Source organism: Ricinus communis, chromosome 5, assembly GCF_019578655.1.
Source record: "Ricinus communis isolate WT05 ecotype wild-type chromosome 5, ASM1957865v1, whole genome shotgun sequence".
Taxonomy (NCBI): Eukaryota; Viridiplantae; Streptophyta; class Magnoliopsida; order Malpighiales; family Euphorbiaceae; genus Ricinus; species Ricinus communis.
Window position 1 is genome coordinate 11,710,820 of NC_063260.1, and position 20,124 is coordinate 11,730,943.

At 35.1% G+C, this 20,124-nt stretch overlaps 3 protein-coding genes and 1 long non-coding RNA gene across 9 annotated transcripts; 3 read left to right on the forward strand and 1 right to left on the reverse strand.

The window, feature by feature from the left end:
• The first annotated feature begins 5,689 nt into the window (after positions 1-5,689).
• Positions 5,690-11,371, forward strand: LOC8283310 (uncharacterized protein At4g15970). 2 transcript variants are annotated; one of them, XM_048374997.1, is made up of 5 exons: positions 5,690-6,260; positions 7,045-7,410; positions 8,059-8,540; positions 8,654-8,745; positions 11,340-11,371. In XM_048374997.1, the coding sequence occupies exons 1-4, from the start codon at positions 5,982-5,984 to the stop codon at positions 8,709-8,711; spliced, it is 1,185 nt and encodes a 394-aa protein (XP_048230954.1). In that variant the 5' UTR covers positions 5,690-5,981; the 3' UTR covers positions 8,712-8,745; positions 11,340-11,371. The 2 variants fall into 2 exon arrangements, with proteins under 2 accessions (XP_048230954.1, XP_002521882.1); XM_002521836.4 differs by lacking the exon at positions 11,340-11,371 and adding an exon at positions 9,641-9,972.
• LOC125370196 lies at positions 9,880-10,827 on the reverse strand. The gene is made up of 2 exons (XR_007216135.1): positions 10,692-10,827; positions 9,880-10,084 (listed from the first exon to the last, which is right to left on the reverse strand). It is a non-coding gene; the product is annotated as an uncharacterized LOC125370196 (long non-coding RNA).
• On the forward strand, positions 10,092-16,879 carry LOC8283309 (endonuclease V). Of its 4 annotated transcripts, none has more exons than XM_015720988.3 (12): positions 10,092-10,785; positions 10,888-11,158; positions 11,340-11,402; positions 11,532-11,571; positions 11,741-11,805; positions 12,054-12,170; positions 12,367-12,495; positions 13,393-13,464; positions 14,738-14,791; positions 15,624-15,899; positions 16,037-16,097; positions 16,695-16,879. In XM_015720988.3, exons 1-11 carry the CDS (start codon positions 10,706-10,708, stop codon positions 16,091-16,093), a joined length of 1,224 nt encoding a protein of 407 aa, XP_015576474.2. In that variant the 5' UTR covers positions 10,092-10,705; the 3' UTR covers positions 16,094-16,097; positions 16,695-16,879. The 4 variants fall into 4 exon arrangements, with proteins under 4 accessions (XP_015576474.2, XP_015576473.2, XP_015576475.2 ...); XM_015720987.3 differs by lacking the exon at positions 16,695-16,879 and adding an exon at positions 16,177-16,538; XM_015720989.3 differs by lacking the exons at positions 13,393-13,464; positions 16,695-16,879 and adding an exon at positions 16,177-16,538.
• Positions 16,878-19,962, forward strand: LOC8283308 (endonuclease V). 2 transcript variants are annotated; one of them, XM_015720992.3, is made up of 9 exons: positions 16,878-17,239; positions 17,320-17,587; positions 17,753-17,815; positions 17,918-17,957; positions 18,234-18,298; positions 18,551-18,667; positions 18,761-18,889; positions 19,147-19,203; positions 19,445-19,962. In XM_015720992.3, the coding sequence occupies exons 1-9, from the start codon at positions 17,175-17,177 to the stop codon at positions 19,730-19,732; spliced, it is 1,092 nt and encodes a 363-aa protein (XP_015576478.1). In that variant the 5' UTR covers positions 16,878-17,174; the 3' UTR covers positions 19,733-19,962. The 2 variants fall into 2 exon arrangements, with proteins under 2 accessions (XP_015576478.1, XP_015576479.1); XM_015720993.3 differs by lacking the exon at positions 19,147-19,203 and having other exon boundaries at positions 17,033-17,239.
• The last annotated feature ends 162 nt before the right edge of the window (positions 19,963-20,124 follow it).

Here is a 20,124-nt window from a genome sequence, read left to right on the forward strand (position 1 = left end):
TCAATCATGGTCTTCTGGAATTGAGATGGGGCCGTCTTGAGCCCAAAGGGCATAACGATCCAACGGTATTGGGCATTAGGGATACAAAATGCGATCTTGTATCTCTCTGTGGGTTGGATACCGAGTTGTCAAAAGCCCGCATTTAGGTCAAATTTGGAATAGTATTGGGCTTTTTGGATATGGACTTTGAGATTTGAGATCCGAGGAAGAGGAAATTTGTTTTCTTAAAGGAAATAGTTTAAGGGCTTATAGTCTATGACAAGCCTCTTTTCTCCCCGAATCCTTTCAGACCTTTTTTCCACATAAAAGGCTTGGCAAGCCCATTGTGAAGTAGTGGGTTCAATTAGGCCTTGCTGTAACAGTGTCAAGCATTCAGATCGAGCAAGGGCTAGGTCTGTAGGCGACATTCCTATGTGTGTGGCTTTAGTAGGGTTAATGTCTTCATTAAGTTTGAAGGGAAGGCTGATATAGAATTGTGGATTTTTCCACAGAGGAAGAGGGTGTTGAAAATATGAATGAGATTCTGGACAGAACTGAAGGAATTTTTCTGTGTATGGTAGGAATGGTAGAATTGTATCTGTCACAGAAAACAGATTTGAAGTTTTAGTGTATGGCCGAAACTGTCTCTTGAACTTTATGCCAGTTGGAAGAATTTGGAGCTTTTGAGCTTGATGATAAACATCAAACCCTATCAAGATATCCTTATTTGGAAGATCCGAACCAATGATGTGCGTCCATACAACGCAATCAGGAAAGAACTGTATTCCGATCTTCTGTCTTGTGATCAGAGTGGTTTTGAAGGTTTGACCATTGGCTGCCCTAAAGAACTGATCATGGGGCTTCCAATACTCTGATGGGAGAACCATTGGGTTCATCATGCTTCTTTGTGCTCCAGTGTCAAAGAAAGCTATTACTGGTACAGGCTTGGAGTATTTTGAAGGTAGGATCTGTATTGGAATATATGGAACTGAAGGGGGTTTTGTAGTAAATTGAAGAGTTTCAGGAGGTGGAGAAGAAACAAAGAAGGAAGGCAGTAGGGTTGGAGAGAGAGGATATTGTATTACATCTTTCAGAATATTCTCCTGACTTTCTTCGTGCAGACCAATCATCAAGATTGGTATCTCACTATCGTCTGAGTCTGAAGAAGATTCTTGTGAGGATTCTGTGGAGTCTGAGAACTCCATTTCTAACCCAAATAAGCTTTCTGGGGTAAGATCCTCTTGCTCTGAAAGTAGAGATTCTATCTCTGCTTCAAAAGAGTCTGAAAGAGATAAAGACATGCTGACTTGTTGAATCATCTTTGCTGACTTTTCTGGATTCCTAGGACAATTTTTTGCATAGTGTCCCTTTCTTTTGCAGATGAAACATCTGCCAAACTTGTACCCTTGATTCCATTTCTTACGGAAGTATTTGAATCTCTTTGGGTTCTTTTTCCTGAACTCCTTGTTGCTGCGCGTGTATTTCTGGAAATGATGTCCATACTTCTTCTTATGATTTGAACAGACGCAGTTGGCGGCTTTGCACTTAATCTTGAGGTGGTTCTTGTTGCAAGCCTTTTGGACCATCAAGTCCCTTTGAGATAACCTTTTGAATAACTCTTGTTGATGACACAGTCTTTTAATGGAAGAGAGTGTGAATTGCCAGATTTCGCCAAGTGTAATAGAGGTGACTGGTCTCTTTGTTGCCGCAATCATATTGTTGACCTCAGGTTGTATTTCATCCGGCAGAGAGGTGATGAAGGTATACTTTAGTGTATCGTCACCATCATGTTCTCCAATGACATAGTAGAGTTTGGACATAGCCGAATAGTGCTTTTCCAGATCCTTCATTTTTAATGAACAACATTTTCGATCAAAGAACTCTTGTTTCTGCTGTCTTATGACAAGGTCATAACTCCCAAAGAACTGGTTATGGAGGATTGTTACTGCTGCTGATGGAGTTGGCAGTGCGACAAATTGAAGCCCGTACTCAGTCGAGATCGAAACCAATCTCTTAAGCTTCCGGTAAATCTTGTGACAAATTCGGCAAGGACCTTTTTGAGTGTGGCCCCTTCAAGGGTCATCTGAAGATCAATCCATGCCAAGAATTCGGAAAGCTTGTCCTTCCATTTCGATGGGGGTAGGTCATCAAAAGTGAACCAAGGTCCCGTGCTAGCTGGTTTTGACCTTGGGTTTGGAGCTCAAGTGGAAGCAAAGAATGACTGTGCATCCTTATCCTCAGGTTCCACTATTTCTGGACTGGGATCAGTAGCAGAAGTATCCATGAGAATCTCAGTGATGTCCGCCATCTCTGACGTATTTGAAGAGGATTCTGAATCATACGGACTGATGAGGGATTGTTTTGGAAGTTTGTCTTTAGAGGCTAGAGGAGGAGAGGTTTTCTTTTGCTGGGTTTCTGAGTTTTTTGGGTAAAGGTGAGAGAAGGTGCCAAAGGGCTGATAAATGATTTCTTGTGGTTGTTCTGGTTGTTTGTTAATTTTGATGAAATCAATTTAATGATCAAATAGTAAAATTAAGAATTGTTAAATTCTAAACTCACGTTATTAAATATAAATAATAACATGATAACGACGGCCGATTAGTTTAAAGATGGTTAAATTTTTACAAATTGAAATTTTTTAATAATGAAATATATATTTTTTTATAATTTATAACCACATACTTCTCTTGTCTCACAAAAATATATACATGAAATTATAAACTAATAAAATGACAATATATTTTTTATATTTATCCCTTATTATTTCATGTGAAACAGTAAAAATAAAAAGTTTTATTTTTTAAAATTTATTATTATTATTCAATCATCCACTTAATTTGATCAGCTATTAAATTCAAAATTATATTCTTATAAGAAATTTATGAACTTCATTGATTAACACGCGGTACAAAAAATAATTATTTGTTCACTATTGGAGTTGGTTTTTTTGGTTGAGTCAAATTAACATTGTTGCTAGGTTACTAAATGGTTAACAATTATACACCCTAAACACAACACACGTAGGTGTGTTTGTTGTAGATGAAAACTGAAAATTATAGAATAAGACCCCGTTTAAAAGTCTAATTATCAAATAAATTTTGACTTTTCATATTTTTAATAAATTTATCTAATTTTTTTAAAATGTACAAAACTATACCAATATTTATAAATTTTTTTCATACTATTCAACAAAATTATGTGGTGGCTTTTGCAGATGTGGCACGGGAGACTAGTAAAAAAAAAAAAAAGTTAGCAAAAGAATGCTTATCATATCAAAACTCACCATTTGGTTATACTTTTTCTTCGTTGTTATTATTAAAAAAACAACGATTCCCTCTCTTTCACTATTGCCATCACCTTTCAAAAGTCCCAATAATCTGATCAGTTTCCTTCGTCTTCTTTCTCTCCCTCTTATTTCTCGTCTTTTTTCCCTATCTTACCGCTTCCAATTCTCACTTTAAATGTTTGGCATTATTGAAGAAGAAACTTTAAACCTCAATTCTTTCAAATCCTTAGATCGTCGTCTCCTTCTTCTACAAATTCCACTCCAATTCTAATCCAGATCCTTAATCTAATCTCTTAAAACCCTTGCGATCATCAACAATCACTTTTGATTATTGAGATAAAAATTAATTCAAAATTTTACCCATTAATCAATAATTTTCAAAAATCTAAAAAATTATAAAATGATATGTCTAAGTTAGTGCTTACAAATGCACGAAACGTTCTTATAATAAAAATGGTAAAACACTCTGAGGTCGACCTCTCAATGAATTATGATGTCACTTATTATATAAACTAATTATCAATACAAAACAATACAAATAAATCTAAACAATCTAAACCAGTATTCGAGAAAGTATGATATTCATAAAAGAAATTGAATAAACTATAAATAAATATGCAATGTAAATGCTTATGATTTAAACTATATACTAAAGACAGTATTTATTTTAGCTAATTACTTAGTAATTACTTTGCTTCACTTTAAGCCAAAATTTAATGAATGAGTCGGTGATGTGTCTTTTTTTCTAGCCACTCAAATTAATGATGTAACTAAAGTTTATTCTACCGACATAGATTGAAGCCAAGATGGTGTCTCTAATACATTCAATCTAAATGTTTTCATAATAATTACTATTATTAAATTAATATGATGGTTATCTAACAATAACAATTAAAATTAATAAGGATACGAAGGTAAAGAAATCACTCACTAAATGAATAGGTTCATACAAAAATAAAAATACTAAACTAAACACTTATGAAAACTAGCATAACATACTTAACTCAATGATCATGGCATTAAATAAAAAGACATAAAACAAGACTGAAAATAAAAGCTCTTTCTAGATCTAAAATTTCTTAAAGGTATGAAGATGATTGGTCCTCACTCTCCACTGCTTGAAAAACTTCTTAAATCTTAAAAGAACAATGAAAACTAAAACTAAAATGTTTATGGAAGAACTGTAAAGAAAATTATGGTGGACAGATGTAGATGAAAGATGTAGCAGAGAGTAGATAGGAAAAACCTCTTATCTTCCTCTTAGAACTAGGTTTGTAGTGATATATATAGAGTAAAGTCCTCATTTAAATAAGTCTTCCTAAAAATAAATATATCCAGTATAAGTATATAATAGATAAGACTATAAGTTTTTTTATCTCCACCAAATATTATCCTATGAATAACTTTTAATATAAATCCTAATAACAATACAAAATAATTAAAATACTCCATTGAGCCTTGTAATATTCGGCCAGCCTAGCAAATAGTAGTCAACACGTCTTAATCTTGGGTCTTTGACAGCAATAATCTTATGTAAGTCCATTTTTTAATATCTGGCTCTATATTTTCTTCTTTTGGCTAATATTATATGAAAGTAGATAATTAAACTTAAATGAGATAACATATTTTTACCATATAATATATATAAAAAATATAATATTAAACTCTAAAATATACATAACTATCTATAGTTTAGACCTATCACAGAGCCTGCAGCTAATAATAACCAAAGTGTATGGCCACAACCACCATTACTGCGCGAGTGGAATACTACTTGGTCAGCATCCACAACAGTTGCTTGTGGATTGTTGTGGCTATTTTCAACAATTTGATAGATAAGAACCAAATTTATCAATTTGATTTTGTTAATGTCGATGAATTCCTTTTGTTACAATATGTAAGAAATGTTAGAAATAATATGACAAAATCGAAATTTTATGAAATCTAGTTTTGATCCATTTCTCAATCTGATTACATTTTCAGAGCTTCACAAACGAATTACTGCAGAGGAGCTAAAGGAAGTGCTTTCCAGATTTGGTGAAGTAGTTTAAGACGTGTGCCTCTCCTTGTGGTGGTAATGGCGGTTGTGGTGACCGATACTGATAGTTTTTGTTGAATGAAATGGTGGCTGTGATGGTGGTAAATGTTTGGTGACGATGATTGAAACAGTTAAAACAAAACTAGTGTTTTATTTAATTGGCGAGTTAGCAAAAATAAAATTATTGACTCAATTTTTTTAATTATTTTAATAGTCTACGGTGCTATGTCAATAAAATTATTAATTTTTTATCAAATAATATATTTATAAAAATTATAAATATTGATATAATTTTATAAAAATTATATAAATTTATTAAAAACGTAAAAAATCAAAATCTTCTTTAATAATTAGACATCGTCTAAAATATGAAACAAGATCAAACAAGTAAACTACAAAATTCAGCTGCTTTAACTCATTTTTTAATAATAATGATAATAACAATAGTAAAAAAGACACATCAAGCTTGTCTTCTCTGTCTCTCATAAAATTATGGTGGCCTCACCAGTGACCGGTGACCAGTAGTGCCACTGCAACTCAAAACCCATTTTTCGAAATTCCAATTAAACGCTCATAGATCGTAACTCTTCCCCAAAATTCATATTTCTCCGCTCCATCAATCAACCCCATCTTTCAAAAATTTCCCTCTCTCTGAAAGAAAATAAGCCATGCTGTCAAATGTCTCCCTCATTATTATTCACCAACAGGAGACGATCACACATTTCACCGCCCTCCACCTCCACCACCAGGCAGCTGCCCCTCCCCTCGAGAATCGCCGTCTTTAATACGATGATGTGGCCGGAATCTACAGTTCCTCGAGGCGTACTTGTATTTGGTTTTATGTCACTTTGTTGTTTGCTTCTCTATGGAGCTTCTGATTCTCCTCGTTTCCTCTCTTTTCCATCCGCTTCTTTACCTTACATTTTTCCTTCTGCTGTTGATACCGATTCTCTTCCTGTAAGTACACTTCTTTCTCTTTTTCTGTTTTTAACACTTCTCTTTCTTGTTTGAGCTAATCGACAGCTATATATATATATATAGCTGATTTCTTTTCTTTTTTTTTTTGAAAGAAATGATTATCCGATTAGAATTATCTGATCATTCATTATCAAGCCTGGCGCATTTTAGTATAAGAATTAATTCTCTTAGGATAGTAAGTACACTTACGCTTACACTTCTTTCTTTGTTTGGCTAATTAGTAGGTAGAAAAGAAAAGGAAATAGATGAAATGATTTAGTGAAAGTGAAATTGGATTCCGTTCTCATTATTAATGATTAATACGGCGCATTTTAGCTTATTAAGTGATGAGGCGCACGATAGCTTTGCGCTCGCTCAAAATAGCTTCACTTGCTCCGCCGCACATTAGCTGTTGAATGATTCTTTTTCTCTTCCTTCTCTAGAAACTTTTACTTTAATGAAGTGAAATTAATCTTAGCGCATTTTAGCCTAAGAAATGATTAGCGCATAATAACAAAATCCTCGTCAAAATCATTCTTCGCGCACACCGTGTATACTTGTTTCCTTTGGTTTCTGTTTTCTTAAGATATTTTCTATGTTCGACTTATGTTTGATTTTACATAAGAAATGATGAGGTGCGCGACATCCAAACGCCTGATCAAATTGTATTTATTTGCTTTAACGCACTTTAGCAAATGCTTTCGTTGATGATAATTTCTTTCGTTTTTATTTTTCTTTTCTGGTTCTCTTTTACATGGATAGTGTCTTGTTTGATTTAATGTAGGTAAGTAATGAGCAAAAGCTTGAAAAGGTTTTGAAAGAAGCAGCAATGAAAGATAAGACTGTTATATTGACAACTCTAAATGAAGCATGGGCAGCTCCAAATTCAGTTATTGATTTGTTTCTGGCGAGTTTTAGATTAGGAGAACATACTCGTAAGCTTTTAAATCACTTGGTGATTATTGCATTAGATCAAAAGGCGAATGCACGTTGTATACAAGTGCATGATCATTGCTTTGCTCTTCTCACTGACGGGATTGATTTTAGTAACGAAGCTTACTTTATGACCCCTGCTTATTTGAAGATGATGTGGAGAAGGATTGACTTCTTGCGTTCTGTTCTTGAGATGGGGTATAATTTTGTTTTTACGGTAATCTCTTTACTTTATTCTCTCTTGGATATATTTAATTGATGCTGTGGAAGGATTCTCAAATGAAGGGATTTGGTTGCAAATTTTAGTTTAAAAGTTTGATTAAAGTTCATACCTATTTTTACTTGATTAGGTTAATGAAGTTGGATTTGAATTACACCTTTTATAGATATTTTACCGGCAAATGATTGTTATATTTGCATTGATGAATATGCTTCCCTTTTATTTTTTTGAAGATGATGAATATACTTTCTATCCATTCATTTTCACATCCAAATATCTTCATTTCAGTTCAAAGAGTTAAATGAATTACAATGCAACTAATATGATAACAAACTGTTTGTTGGATACTCATATTCATTGAAAATTTTGGCCCTTAGGCTATTTGCAAATGGTTGCATATGAATCAAACTCACTAGAGATAGCAGGTTTAGCAACTAATGATCTTTACATCATGGATTGCATATTACATGTGTGTTCCATAGGGATGGGTATTTAACAGCATTGCGGTAGTTCCTTTATTGTTCACTGCAATCTTTGTATAGTGTGCTGATAGCTGTATAGAATACCAAATGCATCTTATTCAAATCTAGTTTAGCCTTTTCAAATTATTCTGTCAGTATATTTAATACCATTTGGTTCCTTCAGGATGCTGATATAATGTGGTTCAGGGATCCATTTCCACGGTTTTATTCAGATGCAGATTTCCAGATTGCATGCGATCATTTCACGGGCAGCTCCATCAATATACATAACAAACCCAATGGAGGGTTTAACTATGTGAGGTCCAATAATCGGTCAATTGAATTTTACAAATTCTGGTACTCTTCACGTGAGACTTATCCTGGAATTCACGACCAGGATGTCCTTAATAAAATTAAGAATGCTTCTTTTATTGAGGATCTTGGCTTGAAGATGAGATTCTTGGACACTGCATTCTTTGGCGGACTTTGTGAACCTAGCAAAGATTTGAATTTAGTTTGTACAATGCATGCAAATTGCTGTTATGGATTGGAAAGCAAGCTTCATGATCTTAGAATTATGCTTCAGGATTGGAAGCGATTTTTATCTTTACCACCAAGTTTGAAAAGATCATCTGTTGTGTCATGGAGGGTCCCACAAAACTGCAGGTGAAGTGGACATCTTTACCTTGCCTGTCTGAAGCTCATTTGTGCTCAATTCAATTCAACTTTTACTGGTATTCTGATTTTTTTTTTTTCCTCTTCTAATAATTGCTTTCCAGCCTTGATTCTCTCCGTCATTATGGTTCTCCACAAACGAGTTTTGAACCGGGAGATTGACATTTAGTACAACGCACACAAGCAAAATGAAAAGGTAGGTTTTGATTGATGATGTCTTTCCTTGTGTCTGTTCATGCATGTATTTATGAATGTATAGACTCCTGGATTAGCAGTAAATTCATTGAAAATGCCAGAAGTATGTATAATGGAAGCATGGTAGGGGTGCATTATAGATGGGGAAAGGTGGGAAGGCAAAGGAACAAAAGAGAGCTAGATCTTAATTTCTAAGGAATAACTGCAGTCTGCATGTTTGAGGTTGCCAACTGAATGCTCGACGCCCTTTAGACACTGGATTCCAGTCAAACCATACATGTCTTCACAAGGAAACATTGCCCCCTTACTCTCTGCCATAGAAGAACCCTACTCGCCACAAATACTTCTGCCCACTCCCTAAGAATGGAAGTTGGCCACGGCCTGTGTCCCAGAAAACTCAATTTCACACAACCAGTTCCATAACAGTGATCCATGAACTTTCCACTTTTTAAACACCTAATCGTCCTACACAAGCTACAAGTACTGAAGCATGTCGATACCTAGTATAACCTCTTCAGATTTTCATTCGTGACACACTAAAAATCCCTGTGATTTTTCCGATCTATCTATAGGGATATAGAATAAAAAGAATGATTTTTGGAGTGTTATTTTTTCTGGCCTATCTAGGGATGTAGGGGAAATATGAATTGAATAGGGAGGGGCTTCGAACTCTTTCTTGATTTTCATTTTCTGAGAAATCTTCTGAGATCCCGAGAAAGAATTGGTTTCGGTATTGGAATTGTCAACTCGTTGTAGCATTCGGGGTTAGTTGCCATCCTTTAAGGGCCTTTACCACGGTACGATGGCAACTTTAGCAAAAGCTAATCCTCAAATGGCCCTTTGTTGTTTAAGCTGGAACCTTAAAAGAGTATATTTTGTTTGCGTTACATTTGCAGATATTGCGTGGAAGTAGAAGTTCACGAAGAGGCGCCGAGTCAAATTTTTTATTTAGATTAACCAGTCACAAGTCTAATATTGAGCAGGAAACAGGGGAAGTAAGACTTTGGAGTAATTCTGGTGCTTCTTTTTGACCTTCTTGACGTGGAAGAACACAGTTAAAAAAAAAAAAAAAAAAGAAGCAACAAGGCGATATTGTTTATACTTGTATCTTTTCCAATTAGTAAGGGTACACATATAAAATAGAATATATGATATTGGTATAGTCCTCTAATTTTTTATTTAAACTCAGAGGTAGCTGTATATATGGTCTATTGTTAATTCTGGACTAGTTTGATATCTTTTCTAAAACAATCATTCATGTTTGATCGTCATCGATCCGAAGGTGCCAGGCATACGAAACAACTTGCGGTATCCATGGGACCACTGGCTTTGGCTTCAACCTGTAAATGACATCACAAATATCAATTGAAAGAAAAATTGACTCAAAAAATCTGAAAGTTCAAACCAAACCAGATAGAACTCCTCGTCTCCTTTTCTTTTTTCTCCGAAGCAAAATATACAAATTCTGCAAGTGACAAGCAGTATACTGTAACTTTAAGACATTAAAAAAAAAAAAGGATCATACTTTATAATACATCAAAATAAACTTATTCGCAATATAAGAGAAGAAATTTTGTTGAGAAATATTACTATGTTTTGACATTAGCTGGTATTTGTAGTTGATACATAATAGGTTTTTTTATTTTTTATTTTTAAAATTCAGTTGATACTTATAGTTAGTATTTCCCTCGTATTTGACAATAGAACAATTAGATAAAAATGAAGAGAAATTGCAGGAAAGAAAGCAGCCCTTTGCCTAACCCAATAATTAAATAGCAAAGTAAAAAAGAAAAGAAAAGAGATTTCCACTTTTTCCTTTTCTTTTGCCAGAAAATCCTTTCCCTTAATCCAACAAAAGAAAAAAAAAGCTCCAATTACAGGAAGTTGAATATCGAAATGGTCTCAGCTTTGAGTTAAATGGGTACTGAACACTGATTAATACTTTACTTGGGAGAAGGACAATGTACGGATCAGGAGGAGAAGCATCATCTTCATCATCAACATCAACATCAACTTTGGACATTTTGCGGAGATGGAAAGAGTATATAATATAACGATGAAATTTCATTGTATTCCCTCTATTTGCTGATATATCTGATTCAATTCGCTGTAACTACTACTATTCACTTGGCTAATTCTGTAGAATTCAATATTCACTTGAGCAAAAATTGATCTTGGAGGACGATGTTCCGTGGAAGCTACCCGCATCGTCGTCTTCTGAAGCAGAAGATGATAAAGAACAGGTCTTGAAGTATGTTGGTGGTGTTGACGTGAGTTGTTTGAAAGAAGATCAATCAATTGCTTGTGGGACACTTGTTGTTTTGGATTTTTTCACTGGCAAAGTTTTGTACCACGATTCTGCTTATGTCAAGCTTGATGTTCCTTATATTGCTGGTTTTCTTGCCTTTCGAGAGGTTCCTAGTTTCTGTTCTTCTTTTATCTTGATATCCTCTACTCTATTTCATATGATCTGCATGCAATTTCTTTTGTTTTAGTTATTCAACTTCATGGAAAGATGCTGAATTTAAATGTAAATTTCTGAGTCCTGACAGTGATCCAGTTTTTGATGTATCCTGGTACTTTCTGCTTATTCAGGCTCCAGTACTTGTACAGCTACTTGAAAAGATGAAAAATGATAATAACCCGCATTACCCACAGGTGACTTTTTTATTCATTACCAGTGCTATTTCTCCCTGATGTCTCATACTGGCTCCTTTTCTTATTGCTTCAATATCATAGAAAATCTGAAACTTTTTCTAAAATGAGGCCGTTTATTTGATTCAACAGTTAGTAATGGTTGATGGCAACGGTGTACTTCATCCGCGAGGTAAGTCTCTTTTCAATTAATCTTCATGAAGTATCCAATTTTCAACTAAGCATTGACACACTGCAATTAGTCGTGAAAGGAGGCATGAATAAACTGTGATTAGCCTAGATGGTTATATTATCTTTCTTTGGTGGAGAATATCAATAAACCATAAAACCTTCTTATGTAGGCTTTGGCTTGGCTTGTCATCTAGGAGTTCTCGAAAATCTTCCCACCATTGGGATTGGAAAGAAAGTGAGTTCTGATTAGAATAATCTATTTCTCCTAGTAGAAGACCAAGTTCCTTACTCTATCTTCCTCTTCATGTTTTATTTGATGCCACTATTGTCAATATATCTGTTTAACTATTGAGTTATTGTCTGATGATTTAGCATTCCAAAACAATTCAACTGCCCTTTCTCTGTCTCAACTGATTTCCTAAATTTGCTTTTCAGTTTCAAGAACTTAGTCTTGACAAATTTTCAATTTGAATATATTTTCAGCTGCATTGTGTAGATGGTCTTACTAAAAAGGGGGTTACAAAATGTCTTCAAGCTGAAGAAAGTAGTGGTGAAAGTTTTATTACTTTGACAGGACGCTCTGGGCGGATATATGGAGCGGTAGGAAATTATCATATTTTGCTGATTCTTTAAGCAAAAAGTTTTATGTATATGGATACATCAAACTATGCAAGAGATTGAAAGTACTATACTTTCACAATTTTGGCGCTTAAAGTCATTGAAAGTTCTAGTTATGCTTCCTACATTCTTCTTTATATAGACCTTTTTTTTTCTCTATCTTTTTTCTCTTTAACAGGCAATGAGGTCAACTGAGGGCTCAGTGAAACCTATATTCATTTCAATTGGTCACCGTGTATCACTTGACACTGCCATCAAAATTGTTAAAATGAGTTGCAAATATCGTGTGCCAGAACCTATTCGGCAGGTGAAACTTGCAAGCTTTCAAATCCAATCACTTGTCGGTTGCTTTTCTTTAGAATGCTTAGAATTTATATCAGGATGTAGAGACAGTATATGAACTGAGATTGCATTCTGCTCTCACTATCTTTAGAGTAGTTTTACTGCCCGCGGGATCTTTTTGGTTGTTACTTATTGACTGGATAAATGATACTGGTTCTTTTAGAAATACCAGTAAGTCCTATATTGATATATAGCTTCTAGTAATTGGTTAAATATTGAACAATGAAATAAAATAGTTGTTAAGTCAAAAGTCGGACATCCTTCTGTTTCGGAAATCTCTGATACATCCTTGACTCTCTCCTCCATCTGCTTCTTGTTTCTGTGAACAAAACAACGTCGTGTTCCTTTTTTCATTTGATTGTGAAGCAGTTAACATTCTATTGTGGCATTTGCCCTTTTTCTCAAATTCCTTTTTGGAGGTTTGTTTCTTACCTAGCGAGTCAAAAGTGTACTTGGCACTGGTATTTTGGTTAGGGAAATGTATGCAGTGGTTAATGAATAGGAAATTTTCATGGGTAGTTGATTATTTAGACGATGTAAAACATGACTTTCCTCCATTGATAGTTGATCATTTAGATTATTGTGACTGTCAGATTTCTGAAATCTTTTCTTGCATCCAAAATATTGTAATGCACAGACCTCAGTTTTCATAGGTGGTTGACTGAGTTCTTATTCTGGTAAGGCCCTTATGATGGGTATTTTTTCATTAAAGTTGCAAGATAGGACACAATATGATAAAAGTGCCTGTCATACTTCCTTTTTCATGTAGCTAGTCATTCATAAACTTGACCTGCCACTTGCTTATCATGTTGGGGAATTATGATGCTTGATTCTTGTTTGTACTGTTTTGTTTTAAAAGCAGGCTGATAAAAAATCAAGGAGTTATGTACAGAGGCCTCAAGAAATATTGAAACAATTTAATTGCTTGAATCTGGTAAGGTCGGTTTATAATTTTACTCTGCCTAAATTCTATGTTAATCAGAACACTTGATTGACATCAGTGTGTAATAATATTTAAAGTTTGCTTCAATATATTAACAGTCGTCCATTTTAGTCATCCTACTTGATTATGGAGGATATACTCAACATGCTCCTTGATTTGTATTAGAGGCCAATGTACCAAAAATGATATCATTGAGGCACTTCCATTCTATCCAATTTAACATCTCTGGCATTGCTGAAGTCACAATGCTTATTTCTAAATTTTCCTTTAAGGCTCTTGAACTACAGGGTCATCTATCATTACTCTTTTGGTTTACCTCTTCATTTTGCACTGACATCGGTCCTGGTGTTTTTATGATTGCCTGGTTCTGGGTAGAAGTAACTTAAGAAGCTGCTGATGGTCTATAATTAAACTTGAGAGAGCTGAAGTTAAATGGCAGGGGAATGGATCAATACCAGAGTCTGTAATGATAGTGCAGAATGACCTGGGTTTTCAGATTGGTAGAAGTTTGAAAGAAGGATCTTATGGTACTTAATTACCCACTTATCTGAAAGAGCTGCCAGACCTGAGACTAGGCTTAAGGAAAGGTTCTAAACATAGACCTCTTCATATTTGTTCTCAATAGATGCCGAACTATGACATATGCTAGCAAAAGTAGACATAAATGTACCAATTTTATAAAAGAAATTTGATGATTTTGTTGAGAAGGATGTTCCTGGGACAGACACATGCCTCTCGGATGAAGAGAGAAACAATTCGTTTAATCTTATGCTGATCAAATATTTTGTTGGCTGTTAGTGAATGAAACTATAAATTGAAGGAGTACGTAAGATTATAACTGAAATTAGATAAGAAAGGGAAGGATATTTATAGTGGCATAGTACTTTTACATGTGCGTGGAGGATTCTACACTTCTCAGAAATACTATTTTGGATGAAATTGAAGGGAAAGGCCTTCAGTTTCCTTTAATCTTATGCTGATCAAATATTTCGTTTGCTATTAGTGAATGAAGACTATATATTGAAGGATTATGTAAGATTATAACCGAAATTAGATAGAAAACAGAAGGATATTTATAGAGGAATAATACTTTTACATGTGCAATGAGAATTCTACACTTTTCAGAAATATTATTCTGGATGAAATTGAAATGAAAGGCCTACAATTTCCTTTTCGCACGATATGATGGAAGTTGATAGTGATCCTTTTCCTCGTTTTGATGATCTAAATGTAACTGTTATTAACTTTATTGCTCCTTATGCAGGAACCAGGTGCATCTTGGGAAACTATCACTGGCCATCCTCCCTTTAATGAATTGGTGAGTTCTAACTAATGAGGCTTCCGGTTTATTATGATGAACTAGAATATATAGATGTCTTTGGGAAATTGATTGCTTAAATTCTATAGAAGCTGATTACAACTTAATTCAACTCATGGGTTACTTCCTGAGAACAAGTTTTGAGCAGCTTATCATGAATTGGGAACATGTCTTCCATGTCACCTTCTTTTAGCGTTTTATGGTTTTGAGATGACACTATTGTTTTTCATTCATAAAACACCATAGGCTTTACATTGACATGTAGGCTATCAATGGGCATGCCTCCTCACTCCCCAATATTTTGACATGCAACTGATTGTTAGTTGTAGATGTACAACTAACCCGCTTCATATGAGCGTAAAAATGCCGATGCATTTGTGGCTCATCTTGGACTTGCTAAGGGAAATTGAATCATATATTTTCAATCAATTACAAGATTGCTTTTCTCAAATTCACTGCAACATACATCCATTATAGCTAATAAATGGGTTTGGGTAGAATTCGTTCTCAAAAGCTAACTCAAAGGAAGAGGGTGCTCAATCCACTTATATATAGCACATTGACCAAGCGATGTGGGATAAATACAACTTCTAACACTCCCCTCACGCTTAGCGTGACATGCAAACGGGCTAGGTCCAAACCTATCATCGCAGACAAAATGTCGGCTCTGATACCATAATAAATGGGCTTGGGTAGAACTCATTCGCAAAAGCTAGCTCAAAAGAAAAAGAGTGTTCAATCTACTTATATATAGCACAGTAACCAAGTGAATAAATACAACTTCTAACAATAGCTAATGTACTCAACTACTAATTTTTGTGTGTTTTTATAGAGAGAGAACACTAGCCAAGTGCAAAATGGCTCAGCTGAAATAGGGCAAGGAACATTCCAAGGAAGAGGTAGGGGCCAAGGGAGAAGGGGGCCAGGAAGAGGTAGGTGGCAAGATAGAGGACAAGTAGAAAATGGAGGGGAAGGACAGAGATGGCAAGATAACCAGGATAGCAGACGACAGTCTGATGGGAGAGATTACAGTAGAGGTAGGGGCAGAGGAGGAGGGATAGTGCATAGCAGAGGAAGAGGGATAGTGCATAGCAGAGGAAGAGGGAGGGTAAGAATTTACGTTTGCCTCCTATTAAAAGAAAAAGAAAAGTGAAAGAAAAGAAAGAAAACAAAGCATTAATTCAATTCTCACAATTTTCACATGAGGATCTCTAAAACTGCGTTTGGCTTTGGTTTGTGCTGCAGTGCCAATGGGGAAACAGTTGTGAGTATGCCTGGGTACGAAAGGACTTGCATGATTGAATAGGTAACATTATCTGTTTGTTTTAACACATGCCCAGTTTCTTAATGTTCTTGGGACCTTTCATTGATGATGATCTATACAGGGTTAGACGTTGGTTTGAATTTAATTGCTGGTATGTGCACTGGAGAGAGAAAGAAAGAGAGTTCAAAGAAGAGAATTCCTGGCAAAACAATACTGTGTTTGCTGTTCATTTTGCTCTGTGTGGTCATTGCGCATTTGTCCTTCAAAAATTTGTAAATTATAAGATATTTTATGCATTTTAGCTTCTTGAAATTTTTTTTTAACTTATATTTATAGTGCATGTTGATGCTTGTATTAAACATATATGGGAGACGAATTGTTGACACAACTACTCTGACTAGATAATTGCGTGCACCGCCTTCTACATTTTCATGCCAATGAAAATATCCTCAATGTTATCCTCATTGATGGAAGATTAAATCATGCAAGGATGTAGAAATTTCTTGACAAAAAGGCGCCAACCACCCGTTATTGAACATTTCCATCTTGGTTTTGATATCCCACTACCTCAAAAAACTTCCCATTTAATAACGATGTACGGTAAGATAAAACGGCACCTCACTCTGTTGTATGCAGCAGGTATCAGTTACGGGAATTGGCGCCAAGATAGAGGAGCATCGGGACATCGTAGAGGCATAAAACTGTTTTAATTCTGCTTTTTGTAGTTTCCCATAAATTTACACTTATTTCTAACAGTTGCCTCTTACTTTTGGAATATGTAAAGACTAATTAAAGAAAGAGAGAGGGTTAGCTTTTTGCACTTATATTTTGCTTGTTCTCTCTCTACAGGCCACAATGGCACTAATATACTATGAACAAGTTCAACTAAAATACTAAATAAATATGGACTATATAACTCAAGATATATGTACTAAAGCAAAAGAAAAGTTGTTGTAGTATCCTGGTATTTTCGCAGACAACACCTACGTAGTCAAGGGACATGAGATTACTTAACAGAAAGGTAAAGCTCTCTTTCAACCTCAAAACCGTTCTCCAATTTGTAGAAAGAGCAAAGATCAGAAACTGCAGGCACTTCTTATTTCTAGCTTATGGTAAAAGATGTACCGTGGAAGAGAAGCATCATCTTCATCATCATCAACATCAAAGATGCCCAGTTGGCTAGAGTATAGTTCTGTCTCAACCCCTGTAATCTTTCACAATTCTTGATCGTGGATTCATTTGTTGATGCGGTTATTTGTTGCAGGTCTCAGTATTCGCTTAAAAGGAGACTGATCGAGGAGGATGATTTCGAATGGAAACTACCCACATCATCATCAAGCATCAAAGATGGTCATAAAGTGTTGTTGAAGTATGTGGGTGGTGTTGATGTCAGTTTCTTGAAAGAAGATCCGTCTGTTGCTTGTGGGTCACTTGTTGTTTTGGATCTCCAAACTCTCCAACTTGTTTACCAGGATTACTCTCTTGTCCGTCTTCGTGTCCCTTATATCGCTGGCTTTCTCGCCTTCAGAGAGGTTTCCGCCATTTTTATATTTATATTGACAAAAATTGCCAGCTCCTTTACCTTTCTACGCTATTTTCCATACACTTTCCACTGGCTTTAATTTGTTGTAAATTGTTGAGGAGTAGATGTGTTGATTGCTCATTCTCTGTGTCTTATGCTCTTTTTCTGATTTTAGGTTCCAATACTTCTACCACTTATTGAGAAGATGAAGAACAGTCAAAATCCTTACTACCCACAGGCATGTCTACTTTATGGTTTAAATAACCACTTCTATTGTTATTATTTGCTTTTCACTATGTTAGACTGTCATTTTCCACTATCTGATTATCTTTGCTGACAGGTGATAATGGTAGATGGCAATGGAAAGCTTCATCCTCGAGGTAAATCTTCTTGCTACATCTACATGGAATGTATTCATTTCATGATCATCATTTCATTTTTAAAAGTTAGATTACTTTTTCTAATTTATAGTCGAATTATTTCATGTCAGAATGTAAATTATTCGTACATTAATTTGCAATATCCGCAAATCGTTTACAAGGAAGGAAACCAATAAGAGATTAAAGTTGTCACTCTATTTCTCTTGCTTTCTAGAAAATTTCTGTATTTCCTTTGTTGAGATATATCCGTTAAACTATAAAACCATTATTATGTAGGTTTTGGCCTGGCTTGTCATCTGGGCGTTATGGCTAATATTCCCACCATTGGGGTTGGAAAGAATGTAAGTTCGGTTTCTACTAGTAATTATGTTCTTATAAGTGCCAATTTCTTGTAATTTCTTATCATGTTTTTCAGTTGATGGTATAACTATAAGTAATATTCTAATTATCACATTGAATTTATGCTCATTTGGGATTTAAAAGAATTCCACCGTTTTTTATTTTCTTCTACTCTCCTTATGACTTATTCCCTAAATTTGCTCTTCTGTATTTAGGGATTTGCTTGTGATAAGATTTTCTGATTTTAATTTCAGCTGCATTATGTGGATGGTCTTAATGAAGAAGAAGTGGGAGAACTTCTTCGAGCCAGAGGAAGAAGTGGTGAAGATTTTGCCAAACTGATAGGGAACTCCGGTTGCACATGGGGAGCAGTAAGAGATGTGGCAGTGTTGTCTTTTTATGCAGTGGAAATGCTCTTCTGCTAAGGTGTTTTTCAAATCATTCTTTCTGTTTATCTTTAACAGGCAATGAGAGCTACAAGGGGATCCTATGATCCTATATATATTTCGATTGGTCACCGGATATCACTAGATACTGCCATCAACTTGGCGAAAATGACTCGCAAGTATCATTTGCCAGAGCCTGTACGACAGGTGAAAGTGAAACCCTAGTGCCATTTGAAAGTTTTCAGAATCAGATTGTATAGATATGGTGTTCTACAAGTCTTCTGGAATTTTTTTTCTTATTAAAGTAATTCATTCAGTATTGTTTTCTGAAGCTCCGATATCCCATGTGTCATAAATTCCTGATATTGATCTTTTTGGGTTCATATTTGTATCTCTTTTATTTTTTACCCATCCTAGGGGTTATTTTATCCAGTTAATTAGTTAATGTTAATTATTAAATTCAGGCTGATTTAAGATCAAGAGAATACATCCGGAACCATAAATCAACGTTGTTAAGTCTGGTAAGATGCCTCCTCTCTCTGTCTAGGACATTTCTTAGTGTTCTTGTATACAACTTGTCTTGATCTAGTGGACAAACTTCTTAAGCAATTCTTTGGGATCTAAGAGAATCAGAAGTTATTCTTTTTTATGGAATCGTAGGAATATGATGCGATGAAATCATAGAATAGAGTAACCATTTTCTTCGTCAGGCTAGTCTGCATTTAATTAAGGTTAAGAATAATATTATGTACTTATGTGCAGGCAGATGGATCTTGGAAAACGACTACTGCAATTCATCTGTTCAATGACATGGTCAGTTCTGCTGTGCTGAGGGGTTTCCCTATGTATTTAAATGGACTAGAAGGCTTCTGTAGATGGCACTTAACAGATTTGCACACGACTGATGAGTGTGAGATCTTCAGGAGTTTCTTAATAAAAAAAGTTTATTATGAGAATTATGTTCTCACTGAGGAGCAGCTTTTTGCTATGCGGCTTGAGGACTTTCTTATTTCCAATGGCAAAAGACTCCTCAGATTCTTGAGAGATTGACGAGGTCCATTTTTATCCAAGAAGAAAAAAGCACTCACATGTTGTATATGCTTCCATTCCTCTTTCCTACGCTGCAGCTGTGAGAAGAGTTGTTTCCGGAAAGCTTCATAATCCATTGTGGCTGATTCAATACCACCAGTGACATGAATATTTAATTTGATTGAGATTGTGAGGTTTCAACCAAATGCAATCCCTTGGTTGATAATATCCTCAATCCAGTTGGTTGTTCATTGGGTCGGAAAGTGTCGTAACTTTTACTAATTACACTTGGGACTGGAAATTTCTCTCTCTCTCTCTGCATAGGAGATTTTCTTTCCTCATTCATATACCCAAACAGAGGACATTAGACCGTTTCACTTCCCTTTTACTTCCCTCAGAAACAAAACAAAGCA